Source organism: Carcharhinus amblyrhynchos, chromosome 29, assembly GCF_965287045.1.
Source record: "Carcharhinus amblyrhynchos chromosome 29, sCarAmb.v2.hapA, whole genome shotgun sequence".
Lineage (NCBI taxonomy): Eukaryota > Metazoa > Chordata > Chondrichthyes > Carcharhiniformes > Carcharhinidae > Carcharhinus > Carcharhinus amblyrhynchos.
Window position 1 is genome coordinate 24,493,248 of NC_137352.1, and position 14,532 is coordinate 24,507,779.

Consider the following 14,532-nt stretch of genomic DNA (forward strand, 5'->3'; position numbering starts at 1 on the left):
AAGGAGAGAATAGTTCATGGCATTTTTCAAAATTTGGGACGAATCAGAAACGGGCTACGATATTTTTTATCTGATACATTGCCATTTTATGTCTCTGACTTACAGTGAGAATGATTCATGTGGACACCATGAATGTTCACATTGGTACAGTAGCCGGTGATGCAAAGACTTGGGTTAAAGCATAGTTGTCTGTATCTTGATTTGTAGTGGGATACATACAAATCTTTAGGGATACACAAGTTTAAATCCATATTCCTATAGGTGCTGATAGTATCAAATCAATTACTCAGTAAGAACTTCCCTTTTCAGAACAAGGACATTCAAAAAGGCACTTGGGATTCTCATCAAATGAGCTGCTTTGACCTGGACAATGTGAACTCCTTGAGTGTTCTTGGATCTGCACTCAATCAGGCTTTGGCAAACACTCTAGCAAAGTTTTTTTCTCAGGTTTTTAAAATTTTATTCATCAGTGTCACAAGTGGGCTCACATTATCACTGCAATGAAGTTATTGTGAAAATCCCCAAGCTACCACACTCTGGCACCTGTTCAGCTACGCAGAGGGAGAATTTAGCATAGCCAATGCACCTACCCAGCACATCTTTCAGACTGTGGGAGGAAACCGGAGCACCGAGAGGAAACCCACGCAAACATGGGAGTACATGCAGACTCCACACAGTCAGTGACCCAGGCCGGGAATCGAAACTGGGATCCTGGCGCTGTGAGGCAGCAGTGCTGATCACTGTGTCACTGTTATATTCCTGGCTTGTGCTTTGTGGCTGGCGGACAGTAATCAGAAGGCGAGTTATGCACAGTAGAACTGCTCTTGTAACAACAGTATTTCTGTGTCTGGTCCAGTTCAATTATTATCAATGGTAACCCCCTAGGATATTGATGGTCAGGGATTCAACAATGGAAATGCTGTTGATTGTCAAGGGGAGGTGGGTAAATTATCTCTTGTTGGAGATGGTAATTACCTGGCACTTGAGTGGCATGAAGATTCACTATGAATAACACTTCAAAAAATAAAATTAGTTGAATTTTTGAAATAAAGCATACGTTCCAGTTCAAAAATCTTCTTAGAATCATGTGTTTAGGATTGCCACCAGTTGCTATACAAGAATTGATCTAAAATAACTACACTCTTATTCTCTCTGTCTCAGGTGAATAATCTAGTTACTTTCTGCTACACATTAGAAAATATTAGATTATTAGCAAGACTAATATTTTCAAAAGTGTTAATTTCTTTATTTCTGAAATTATCTCCAAAATAGATCTTGTTATCTTATAAACTAAACTTGCTGATCTCAGAAAGGCACCAATTATTTTGGCATCAGATGATTATTATTCAATTAATTGGTAGTTAACGTTCTCTAAGCAATCATAGATTCCCTATAATGATGAAGGAGGCCATTTGGCCCAATGAGTCCGCACCAACTCTGTGAAAGAGAATCTTATCCAGGCCTTTTCCCGCAACATACATATTTACCCTGCTAATCTACACATTTTAGGGCACTCAGGGGTAATTTACCATGGCCAGTCCACCTAACCTGCACATCTTTGGACTGTGGGAGGGAGATCCACGTAGATACAGGGAGAACGCGCCGACTCCATATAAACAGTCACCCAAGCCTGAAATTGAACCCAGTCCCTGGTGCAGTGAGGCAGCAGACCTACACACTGCGCCACCCATGATGAGATTCTCCCTCTTCCAAAAAGGGGGAAGAGTCAAGCCAATAGGCTCTTGAATCACAAAACATCTTCCTGTGTGATCTTGCTGTTCAATGGGGGCGGTGCAGTGGTTAGCACTGCTGCCTCACAGCAACAGGGAACTGGGTTTTATTCTGGCCTCAGGTCATTGTCTGCATGGAGTTTGCACGTTCTCCCCGTGTCTGTGTGGGTTTCCTCCGGGTGCTCTGGTTTCTTCCCACAGTCATGATGTAGACATGCCGACATTGGACTGGGGTAAACACAGTACGAAGTCTGGCAACACCAGGTTTAAGTCCAACCAGTTTATTTGATAGTAATCGCACAGTTCTGTAAACTGTTTGTGTCTTTATATGCCTTTTTCTGATCAGAACCTTGCATACATCTGACGAAGGAATACCATTCCGAAAGCTTGTGGGATTACTATCAAATGAACTGGTTGGACTTAAACCTGGTGTTGTCAGACTTTGGACCGTGTTCCTCCCACAATCCAAAGATGTGCAGATTAGGTTGATTGGTCATGCTAAAGTGACCTGAGTGTCAGGCGATTAACAGAGTAAATATGTGGGGTTATGTGAATAGGGCCTGGAAGTTATGATGGTTTGTGCAGATTCAATGGGCTGAATGGCCTCCTTCTGCATTGTAGGGATTCTATGACTTTGTAACCTTTGAATGTGAACTTAACGTTCAAAATTAAAATATTTTAAGGACATTTGATGAAATTATGTAACTGTGTTAGGCAAGATATAGGCGGTGACTGACAAATGGCCAGATTTAATAGTAGTTAACAGAAAGAATGGTACTGCAGAAAAGCCTTATGGCACCTATAATGGCAATTAGCACTGTAGACCATCCAAAATGATACTGTCTCTTAAATGCACCCTCAGGAGCATTCCAGTGACTGCTTTTATTCCTTCTTTACTGTCATGTTCCTATCTTTTGGTTAAATTATCTTGTCACCATTAAAATACTACTGGATATTTTTGTGGAACCCACAATCTAGAATGTTATTGTGTAAACTGAATTCTCACCACATCAAAAAAAATGATAGCTATTGACAAGCTGCTTTACAGAGTGATAAACTACACTGGCACTTAATGTTTCATCTTCATACACTAGCCTTAAAACACAGAATGAAAGAAGAGGTTCTGTTTTACTGATAGGCTATGAAGACAAAAAAGTAGCAAGAGTTATTCGAGGCACACAATGAAAGGTGCAAAAAAACTGACAAGCAGACAAGATTATTTAAAGTGCTAATCGCAAGGGGCTTTGAAACCATGCTGTGGTAGCAATGGATACAAATGCAGATAATGCTTGTTTGAAATTCCTTCCTCTGCTTTTACAGCAGAGATGTCAAAATATTTAAATAAAGGAAATAAATTGATGATAAATAAGTTCATGGCTGCTACAGTTGTGGAAAAAGAATGAAGTAAGCATTGCAGCCCATTACTCCACAGCTCAATTTCAAAGCCAATAACCCATAGGCTACAATGGCCCGGCATTAGCTTTAGTGTTGCTTCTGGGGGCAAGCACTGTAAGTTGGATTCTTTTTCACCTCAAATCATATAATTTTTACACCACAAACTGCTGGAAATGCACGTTGATAAGGGAGCAGCAAAGGCCATCCAGCACCTCACACATGTCAGGTCCAAAGGTCCGACGTCTCAAACAATGAAATTAAAAGGGTCAAGAAAGAAACAAAGGAACGAGAGGGAAGAAATCGGGGTTAATTAGAATACAGATGGGGAAACAAAGAGTGGAGGGATTGGGAGAAACTGATCAGGCACAAAAATGAAAAATAAGGCAACAATTTGAAATTACCAGCACCATCCAGCAATTTCTTGACACTCAATGAATGTAAATGAGGAGCTTCATTGGCAAGCTGCTGCTTTTGAAAGGTAACAGGTAGAGCAACACAAATTATCCAGCAATTTGTGGCAATTTGCAATTTTGTCAGCACAAATTGCTACATTTTTTAATGCATCGATATTAACATCCACTACGAATGTGCCATAACTCGTCTTGCAATTTCTGAGCCATAAACTTAAACACGTTTCCGTTTACCCAACATGGTCGGGATTAACCTATGAACACAGGCCTGAATCTGAGCTTAATAACGATGCTTCTTACATACGACATCTGGAAAATACATTTTAAATGACCGAATCGCGTCCGGCAAGATCACTCTTCTCCCTTAAGATGATTGGATGCTCTTGGTTGATCTTACCAGGGATTGGGCCGTATTCTTTTCCACGAGTGGATACTTCTCAAAATAACGTTTCAAAAGAAAGCATCATATCACAATGCATACAGCGAGAATTTCAGTGTACAATTTGAAATGTGCCAAGGCTACTGATGAAACTTGAAACACACACATGCACATGTTTACACTGCATTCAGTACAACAAACTAAACATCTAAACCAGGTCACTACAACTGTGCTAATTGAACTAGATGAATGGAAACACTACAAAGCAACAGACATTTCAAAGGGATCTGGATACCGGGGATTGATTAATGAGAAAATTTATTTAGAAGCTACAAAGAGGCAACAACAGTACTGGTACTGAAGACCAATTTCTTTGGGTTAATGGGTTAATTTATTGGCTTGAAAACCAGCATCTAGTTTAGTATTCATCAGGACTCACAGAGGCTGTTAAGTTGTAGTGCAGTTATAATTTGTTTCATGCATTTTTAATCTTTTTCTTTAATTTTACAAACCTTTCCAATTTGCAAGAACTGTAGAGGTTTTCTCTTCTAAAAAAAAATCGAAGAAAGCAAAAAGCTTATGATGAACAATTTTAATGTAAACTAAGTTGCAACAAGAGAGTGGAGGAAACTTCAATACAGGATTTTCAGTATTAGTCAAGTGATGACTGGATGCTAAATCCAGCTCGAAATACATGCAGTCTGAAATCGAAAGTCCAGTGTTACTAAGGGCTGGCTGAAATCAGTAGAGGTGCTTCAGGCGAAACAAGAGGAACCAACCCCATTCCTCCATGTGGCCCAGCAGTGAAAAATGAAAGAAAAATCACAAACACTTCAGCATCAACCCACCTTTTGTGCTCTATATGTCAGACTTTATGTCTGGATAGAGACACCAACCAATTGTGGACAGCCTATTTCTTAATCTTTCTTCAGTGAGACCAGCCTGTAAAGCAGCCTTGGATAGACAAATTATTCCAATGCTGTGTCTCTGGGTTGCGGATTTGATCAACACTCGGCTGATATCTTCCAATGCAGAGCAATCATACATCATTTAAGGATTCAACTCAGTACAAAGTTGGCCAAGTATTTGGAGTTTGACTGAGGGACATTATCATCATCTAACTTTTGAACAGTGAAAATAATTTGAAAATGCCGACTCCTGTCCAGAACTTCTAGCAGAGAAATTCTTTAGCAGAAGGAGGGGTTGGTGGAATTCTCACGAGCAAATTCTGTGGACCATTTTACTTCGTTCAAACATAAAGAAACATTTTAAGGGGTTGGCAAATTCAAGTGCAGCATCAATTATTCTGAACAATTAAACTATGGGCTCTTGAAAAGTTCTGATCCATGAGTGGATTGTTCCAGCAAACTGATCATGGCTGCAATGTGGGCTTGAAAAATGTAGGTTGCTGAAGTGTCTCAATGGTGTTGAGCCCACGAGTGAATAGTGACCTCTCAGGACTGATATGGCAATAGTTAACAAACTGGATATTCAATTCAAGAAGCATGTATGAATGAGGCTGAAGATTTAATGAAGATTTGTCAATAGAAAAAATAGATTTTCCACTTGTTCAAAATCATGACCATAAAGTTATGGATTAGTTAATAAAAGAAGGTTGCATATCCAGCTATATAATTGTTTTTAACTATGACAAATCATTAAGAAGATGATCGTAACATTATCAATGTAAATGATGCAAACAATAAAACAGCAAAGCTCAAAGCAGTAGACAGCAGCGTTTGCAAGAATTGTTAGTTGAAACATCCAATTCTTTACTTCATCTATTTTCAGCTTCCAGATACCATGGAGTTAAAATCGTAAATATTGTTCTGAACTTTCAACCTTTCTTCAGCACAAACCTTGACATGAATTTGAACAAACTGCACTGCAGGTGCTATTAATTGCATTCTGAGTTTGAACCGACTTCATTTTCTTCAAGGGAGACGTCTAGGCGAATGGACAAATGAAGTGCATGACTAAACAACGTGTGTTTCTCTGGATAATAAAATGGAATTGAACCCTCACTGTATATATCACACTATTTTTTTCTTGCAGCCACCCCCTGTTCCATCCTGAATCAATGTAACTTCCATCTCCCAGTTGACTCATGTAGTTCGAAGTATTATCATGGTTAAAATATGAGATGGTTATTTTGGATCACCTGCTGCTTGCTGGATGGAATGACATTGGACTCCTGGATTTACTGTACAAATTTTTCCCAAGTTTACAAATGGATTGATTGCCATTATATAACTTGTTCCTTTGCTCAAAAATAAGTTAGAGATGTTCTGAATAGAATTGAGATTTATTTTTAAAATTACGTTTCAGAATAATGTTAAACACGGTGTGAATAAAAGGAGGTTTGTTCGTACATAGGGTTGGAACATGTCCACTTGTCTTTGGAACCTATGTATGAATTTTTTTTTATTCATTCGTGGGTCTTGGGCGTCATAGGCTAGCCAGCGTTTACTGCCCATCCCCAGTTCCTGAGGGCAGCTGAAAGTCAACCATAAGGCTGCGGCTCTGGAATCATGTGTAAGGCAGACCAAGTGAGGATGGCAGATTTCCTTCTCTACAGGACATTAGTGAACCAACAATAGTTTCATGGTCATCAGTAGATGCTGAATTGAATATGCAATTCAAATCCCACCATCTGCCGTGATGGGACTTGAACCCGGGTCCCCAGAACATGAGTTATTTCTGGATTAATAGTCGAGCAATGATACCACTAGGCCATCGCCTCTCCTTCAACCAATCTCGAGCTCTGAGAGTTTTCTTTGGCGGCTGACATGAACGGAGCTTGAGGTAGTTGAAGTCAAATTCTTGCTGGCTTATCCATGAATAAATAATTCATGCTTCCCCTTGCCCAATCCAGAGCAGGATGAGGATTAATACAATAATAGAAGGATTCACTCAGTGAAATTTATGTCAAACAACTATCTACGATCTAACTAATGAACACTAAAGAATGTACAAGTTCCACTAATATGTCATAAATGAATGATTCGAAATTGGAGCCTTGCAATGTTTCCAGATCTTGAACAGATGGATCCAATGTACTGCCATTTCAGTCCTCCAATATTTTATTTTCGAGAAAATGAATGAAAAAGCTGACATTATCTTGGCGCTATTTTATGTTCAAACAAATATTAGGAAAATAACTCATCCCCAGTAGAATTTTTCAATGTGTCCTTAGCTCAGGACGCAGATGCAGACAAGGCTGCAAACATGCAAAGTATGTGTTGCCTCCTTTGACTAGCACCCAGCAAGTTATATGCCATTCTGGAGCTGCACAGGAAATTGAGCATAAATTGTGTATTCTACAGTTTTCCTGTGCCCCATGCCAAACTTGCTTGTATCTCTTTTTGCTCCTGTAGATACAGGACCATAACATATACTCCATTCTCAATGGGAACAAAGGTAAGGTGTACGCTATCATTGGAGACAAAAAAAATCTGCCACCTCCCACCCCTCACTTCCCAGATACCTGTTCAAAAGGCAGTGGCAGTAACTAGTCAAGGAGGTCAATGCCAAACTTCAGCCTTAAGGATGAACTCCCACAAAAAGTTCATTGATGTCTCAGCAGTGAATGCCACTTCAAATGTCACATCCTCCCAACTGCACCAGTGGCTGTAAACGCTATTCCAGTCTCCACACCCCCAACATTCCCCCATCAACAACTTCTATCAGCCTGACCTTACATCTAACATTTGTATGCTTCAGCTGACCCTCATAACCTTAGGCCTCTGCGTGTCTCACATGTCGGACTCATTGGATGAATTCTTGTGCCCTCTCCTGCGGTGAATTTGGTGGTAAGGAGGTGAAGGCGTTTATCAGGCGAGATGATGTTGGGTTTAACCTACCGGCTTCCTGCCCCCACCGCAATCACATGGGTGGCAGGAAGGTTTGTGAATGGCCTCCCCACTCTGTCATCATCGAGGACCTTAAGCAGCCAAATTATTGGCCATTGGTGCAAAACGGAAAAAGTGGTCAAAGATTTTCTTCTTGCACCCATCAGGACACATTGACAAGAATATCAAATGTCGAAGGCAGCAATAATTTATGCAGTAATAGGGTGCTGACTGATTGGCAAATGGGCTTTTGATTGACAGAGGCAGTGCCCAGGAAATAGTTGAACTCTACTTAAACTCACAAAACCACACCTAACACTGGATGAAATATTGGTAGAATTCTCGCATTGCAAACTAATTCTGGGGATGGGGAGTGTTTTCTGTTGCGGAGGTGAATGGAAAATTATGCCATGTCTTTCATCGGGGCTGAATTAATTATGCATCATGGGGTTTTGCCCAATATTCTGTGGTGGGGTGGGCTGGACGGGATGTGTACCACCATCATATTGAGATGTCATATTTAAAAGGAACCCAACATCATTGACCCACTGTTGAAGAGAGAAGATGAATCTCGGGTAGAAAGAAGGTGAACCACCAGGAAAACTCTGGGGCTGGAAATCAGGCCTTCCTTTAAAAAAAGAGATGAATACGGTACAGATTACTCCAGATGTGCGCCGAAAACCTCCAACGTTATCGGCGGCTGGGATTCTCCAGTGCTGCTGCAGCAAATGGAGTATTGGCTAAGCGCCAACTTCTCCATTCTCGCTGGCAGTGGGGCGGGTACAGATGAGATTGGACAATCCCGGCATGGTCTCACTGCAGCCACATACAACTCAAGTATAACTTCCCTCCTTTGGTTTTCAATTCCTCTCATCATAAACAATAACATTCTATAAGCTTTCCTAATTACTTGCTGTACTTGAATAAGTAACCTTCTGTGATTTGTGCATTGAGACACCTAGATATCTTTGCATCTCGTGTTCTGGAACCTCCCACCATTTAGATAATACGTTTTTTTGCTTTTTCCTTCCAAAATGAGCAATTTCGTATTTTCCCACATTTTCCTCTATCGGCCAGATGTCTGCCCACTCACCTAACCTATTAATATCCTTTTGTAGCTTCCTTGTGTCCTCTTCACAAGTTACTTTCCTACCTATCTTTGTGTCATGAGCAAGTATGTCAGCCAGGCCTTTACTCCTTTCATCCAAGTCATGTATATAAGATGTAAAAAGTTGAGACCTGAGCACTGATTCCTGCGGCACACCATTACATCTTGCTAACCAGGAAGGGAGCCAATCTTCTATTCATGCCCATTTGTTATCCCCACACCATGAGTTTTTATTTTGCACAATAACCTTTGACATGGGATTTTATCAAATGCCTTCTGTAAATCTAAGTACATCCACAATGTATATTACTTCTTCAAAGAACTCCATTGAAATGGTTATACATGATTTCCCTTTCACAAAACCATTTTGACTCTGCCTGATTACCTTGAATTTTTCCAAGTTTCTATAACATTTTTAATAATAGCTTCTAACACTCCCCCTGTTCTAGATGCTCAGCTAACTGGCGTGTAGTTTTCTATTTTCTGTCTCCCCACCCCTTTTTGAATTGAAGAAGTACCATTCACTATTTTCCAATCTGATGGAACCTTTCCCGAATCTCAAGAAATTTGACAAATTAAAACCAATGCCTCAGTCACTTCAACCCGATTCCCCACTCAGAGGCTGTCAGCCCACAGCTCCAAACAATTCGGTCACTACCATTTCCTTGGTCATAGCATCCCTACAGTGCAGAAGGAAGCCATTCAGCCCATCCAGTCTGCACATACCACAATCCCACCCAGGCCCTATTCCCGTTACCACACATATTTACCCCGCTAATCCCCTGACACTAAAGGGAAATTCAGCATGGCCAATCAAACTAACATCTTTGGAGTGAGGGAGGAAACTGAAGCACCTGGAGGAAATCCACATAGACACAAGGAGAATGTGCAAACTCTGCACAGACAGTGGCCCGAATCCAGATTCCTGGCACTGTGAAGCAGCAGTATTAATCACTGTGCCACCCTGGTGAATGTAATTTTCCTGAGTTCCTCCCTCCCTTCCATTTCCTGATTTACAGCTATTTCTGAGATATAACTTGCATCCTGTTTATTGAAGACCAATGCAAAATATTTGTTCATTTGGCATTTCCCTGTTTTCCATTATTCATTCCTCAGACTTACTTTCTGTAGGATCAACACTCACTTTGTCCATCCTTATCTAGAGTAACTCTTACTATTTGTTTTTATAGTTCCAGTTAGCTTTCTCTCATACTGTAATTTTTTCCTCATTAACTTTTTGTCATTCTTTTTTATATTTTTTTTACATTCTGGCCAATCTTCTGATCTGCCATACATTTTTGCCAGATTCTCTGATCCTGCTGCTGTTAATGAAGATTTGGCTGTGTTCTCCATTCTCGCTGGCAGCAATGACAAGGTGTACATATCCACTTTGGTAGCAAAAGCAGGGAGGTAGATTACTATCTGAATGGCCGTAAATTAGGAGAGGGGAATGTGCAACGAGAGCTGGGTGTCTTCATGTATTAGTCACTCTAGATAGGCGTGTAGGGGCAGTAAAGAAGGGAAATGGACGTCATAACAAAAGGATTTGAGTGCAGGAGAAGAGATGGTTTGATGCAATTATACAGGTTCCAGGTGAGGCCACACCTGGAATATTGTGTGAAGTTTTGGTCTCTTTATCGGAGGAGGGATGTTTCTGCTCTACAAGGAGCGAGGAGAAGATTTAACAGGCTTATTCCTGGATTGGCTAGATTGATGTATGAGGAGAGATTCAGTTGGTTAGGTTTGTATTTGTTGCAGTTCACAGGAATGGGGGGAGAGCTCATAGGAACTGATAAAATTCTAACAGGTCTAGGTAGGGTAGACGCAAGAAGGATGTTTCTGACGGTGCAGGTGTTCAGAACCAGGGGTCACAGTCTGAGAATACAGAGTGGATGGTTTAGGTCAGAGATCAGGAGAAACTTCTTCACCCAGGGAGTAATCAGCCTATGGAATTCATTCCCACAGAAACAGGTTGAGACCAAAACATTGAACGTTTTCAAGATACAGTTAGATAGGGTACAAAAAGGGATCAAAGGATATTGGGGGGAAGGTGGGATCAGGCTATTGAGTTGGATGATCAATCATGGCAGAGCATGTTTGAAGAGCTGAATAGCCTCCCCTTGCTCTTATTTCCTATGTTTCCATGAGACTGGAGAATTCCAGCCTAGACATTAAGTTTGATATCATCTTCAATTTTATTTTAATTAACCATGGATGGTGAGTCCTCACCTTGGAATTTTTTCTTCTTGTTGGAATGCTTCTATTCTGTATATTCCGAAATATCCTCTTAAATGTCAGTCATTCTATTTCCTTATTTGGGTAAAGTCATAAGCTCAGAGAGGTTCAGAGTCCTTGGTTGGATGGGAGAAGTGGTTGGGACATAGGAAGAGTTGGGGGCGCTGTGTCTGATTGTGGGGTGTTGCTGAGGTAGATGTGCTGGAACCATCACGTTAGTGGAATTGAATTATCTCTTTGGATCTGACCGTTCGCACCTCCCTTTCGCCAATGGATTTCTTGCTGGTCATGAAACTCTGCCATCCAGAGTTAAGTGTTAAGTGATTGAAGAATGGGATGCACGCTTTAACCTGACTCAAACCTGACTGATGTCATCAGTTAAATTTCCACCTGGTGTTCCTCAATGATGTTCAGGAGTGAGAATAATTCCCTCAATACCCTGGGTGGATCTAACCTCCTGCTGAAAGCCATTTCCCTGATTCTCTCCAGCTCCCTCCCCCTTCCAGGAGCTGGTCCTGCTTTGTGTGGCCTCTATTCCTCCTCCAAGTCAAACTGCGTTTAAAGGGGAATGCTGGCTGGTGCACCCAGTCTGGGAACAACAGGTTTGTGCACAAGCTTTGAAGTCAGCAAAAAGAAAATGCACTCATATCCGATCATTCAACTTGTCCCTTTAAATAATAGAAAGCAATAAACACTTGTAAAATTATAGCAACATCAGGAACTTGTAAGTAGCTGTTGGAGGATAGCTGGCTGTGGAACAGAGGATAATCTCTCACGTCACTGATGATTAGCTGAATGAGGCTCAAATTGGTTGCTGCTTTGGTGTCAAATCATGCTAGTTAATGTCATGATCTTTTCTGTCAGTCGCTCACTGTGTGCACTGACAACTGTGTCAATATCAACTCTGGTTTGCTTCATCACATAGTATTTGCGGTGCACATGAGAACCTAAGTTGGAGCTCCATGGCATTCTGTGGCACCTCAAAAGGTGCTAAAGGAGTCACCTTCTCCCCCTACATCTTCAATAACTACAATTAGCTGCAATCCTCTGGAAAATGTATTTATAAAATGCAGAGATCTTTAAAATAGGGCAGAAGAAACAAGGAGTCACATTCTTTGGAACATTACACAGCAAACAGTTAACCTCCATCGGGTGGCAATCAGAGTGGGATTACTACGCCACTCCAAGTTACTTGCGCTAAAATGCAATTGCATCTCTGTCACCCGACCTTCCCACTCAGGCTCGGCGAAAAAGTTGCGGTGAAGTGGCTTCCCGAGACCTTGAGATGGGGGCAAGGAAGTCGCATCTCCTTTTTGTCGCATTACCTGCTCGAAAGTAGGCAAGTTCAAAGGTCCAGGCTTGGGAATTCCATTGATGGGGGAGTCTGGGGGGTAATGGGGGAGGGAGATGTGCTTTTCTGGGGAGATGATGGGGGTGGGGGGAAGATGATGATGGGGAGGGAAGGGAGATGATGGGGGGGGGAAGGGAGATGATGGGGGGGAAGGGAGATGATGGGGGGGAAGGGAGATGATGGGGAGGGAAGGGAGATGATGGGGGGGAAGGGAGATGATGGGGGGGAAGGGAGATGATGGGGGGGAGAGAGATGATGGGGGGGAGAGATGATGGGGGGGGAGAGATGATGGGAGGGAGAGAGATGATGGGAGGGAGAGAGATGATGGGGGGGAGAGAGATGATGGGGGGAGATATGATGAGGGGAGATGGTGGGGGGGGAGTTGATGAAAGGGTGTTGTCGTGGGGTAGGGGCTGTGGGGGAAGGAGTAAGAAGTACAGCAGGAGTGGGTGGGAAGTGTGGGGAGGTCAGACTGGATCTGTACTATAGCTATCCATAAGTTGTCTTAATTCTTCTAACTTTTTCTGGGTTACTACTGTGGTATGGCAGTCTGAAGTTATTGATTTAAATCACAGTGCCAGATGGTTCCCATTGCAGGGTCACTGCCCAATGGAAGTTTGAACTTCCCAAGCAATTGTCGTGCAAACCTCAGTGAGGGCTTCCAGGGAACATCTCTGAAAACATTTTGGGGATACTTCCCAGGTACAACAGCTCAAGGAACAGGGATCATGGCCAATGATTTCAACTGTTCATTCCTAGAACAGGATTACAGAGAAGATGCAAAGTTGAATGGAAATGGACAGAAACAACATCAAAATGTGTCGTTTTACATCAAATTTAGTGAGTCACCCTTTCTAATTATTATCGCGTTTTCAGAAATGTCTGGTTTCTAATCTGATATTTTGGTTGGGGAGAATTTGAAGAACAAATTTGAGTAGGAATGTATTGAAACTGACAGTGGGAATAAATGAGGGAGCACAGCACTGTGAATATGGCATTTATTGATGTTCTTGGATTATCCCCTGTAGTTTATAATGCTCCGCTGAAATAATTAGACAAATGTTGAAATCAAATAAGGAGCTGTTTAATCTGCACTTTATTTGCAGATTTTTATTTATTTCCCAGATAACAAAATCACAATGCTCCATTCCCACAAAATGGGGTACTTGGCACGGTGGCACTGCTGTCTCACCACGCCAGAGACCCGGGTTCGATTCCCGGCTTGGGTCACTGTCTGCACATTCTCCCTGTGTCTGTGTGGGTTTCCTCCGGGTGCTCCAGTTTCCTCCTACAGTCCAAAAGACTTGCTGGTTAGGTGCATTGGCAATGCTAAATTCTCTCTTAATGTACCCAAACAGGCGTCGGACTGTGGCGACTGGGGGATCTTCACAGGAACTTCATTGCAGTGTTGATGTAAGAATACTTGTGACAATAATAGATAAACTTAAAACTTTACTGGGTCACTAAATGTCACCAAAATAATTACTTTGTTTAGCTTTTTCCTGTCTGTATCTCAATATCACAGTAACGCATCTGGATAAGTCAGCTATAACTGTGATTACATAAATGGGTTACAATTTTGTATTTATATTGCATAATCTCCACCAATTACACAGCAAAGTCACATCCAAATGGAAATCCCAGACCTAGGCCTGATTACAGGCTGTCAGCCATTTCATATATCATCGCAACAACAAATTTATTTTTTAAGATAATGGGGAGAAAAGGAGGGTTAAGAAGATGTGGCATTATATTCACCGGATAGAACATGCAGAAACCAATTCATGTCAAAAATTTTACCATGGTAACTGTTCATAAAGAGACAGGGCTCCTTTCAATCCAGTTATCATCGTGCTTGTGGTAAGCTGGCTACCATTTTTCAAAAAAGATAAAATAAAACACAGCAAGTCTTTTTAATTACTGCAATTGTTTATGAAACATTAGCTGGTCAGCACCAAACTGAAATAGATAATTTAATAGTTATGGGATAGCTGAAGCAAATTATGTGTCTATTAACACTACATCTAAGATACCAAATGTGTTAAGCACTGAATTAGGTAGCTTGTGGAGTTA

The 14,532-nt window shown here is 41.4% G+C and overlaps 1 protein-coding gene across 11 annotated transcripts in view; it reads right to left on the reverse strand.

Moving 5' to 3' along the window:
* Positions 1 to 14,532, reverse strand: part of LOC145359914 (opioid-binding protein/cell adhesion molecule-like) — a 1,043,301-nt gene that overhangs the window by 13,907 nt on the left and 1,014,862 nt on the right. For 2 of the 11 annotated variants that reach the window (XM_080214770.1, XM_080214769.1), the window contains exons 9-10: positions 4,427 to 4,462; positions 3,933 to 3,968 (exon numbers count right to left, since the gene is read on the reverse strand). The exons of 5 other annotated variants lie outside the window; for them this stretch is intronic. In XM_080214770.1, the coding sequence (XP_080070896.1) occupies positions 3,933 to 3,968; positions 4,427 to 4,462 (72 nt within the window). The remainder of the gene's footprint in view (positions 1 to 3,932; positions 3,969 to 4,426; positions 4,463 to 14,532) is intronic. 4 more of the 11 variants (XM_080214774.1, XM_080214771.1, XM_080214775.1 and 1 more) reach the window with 3 other exon arrangements.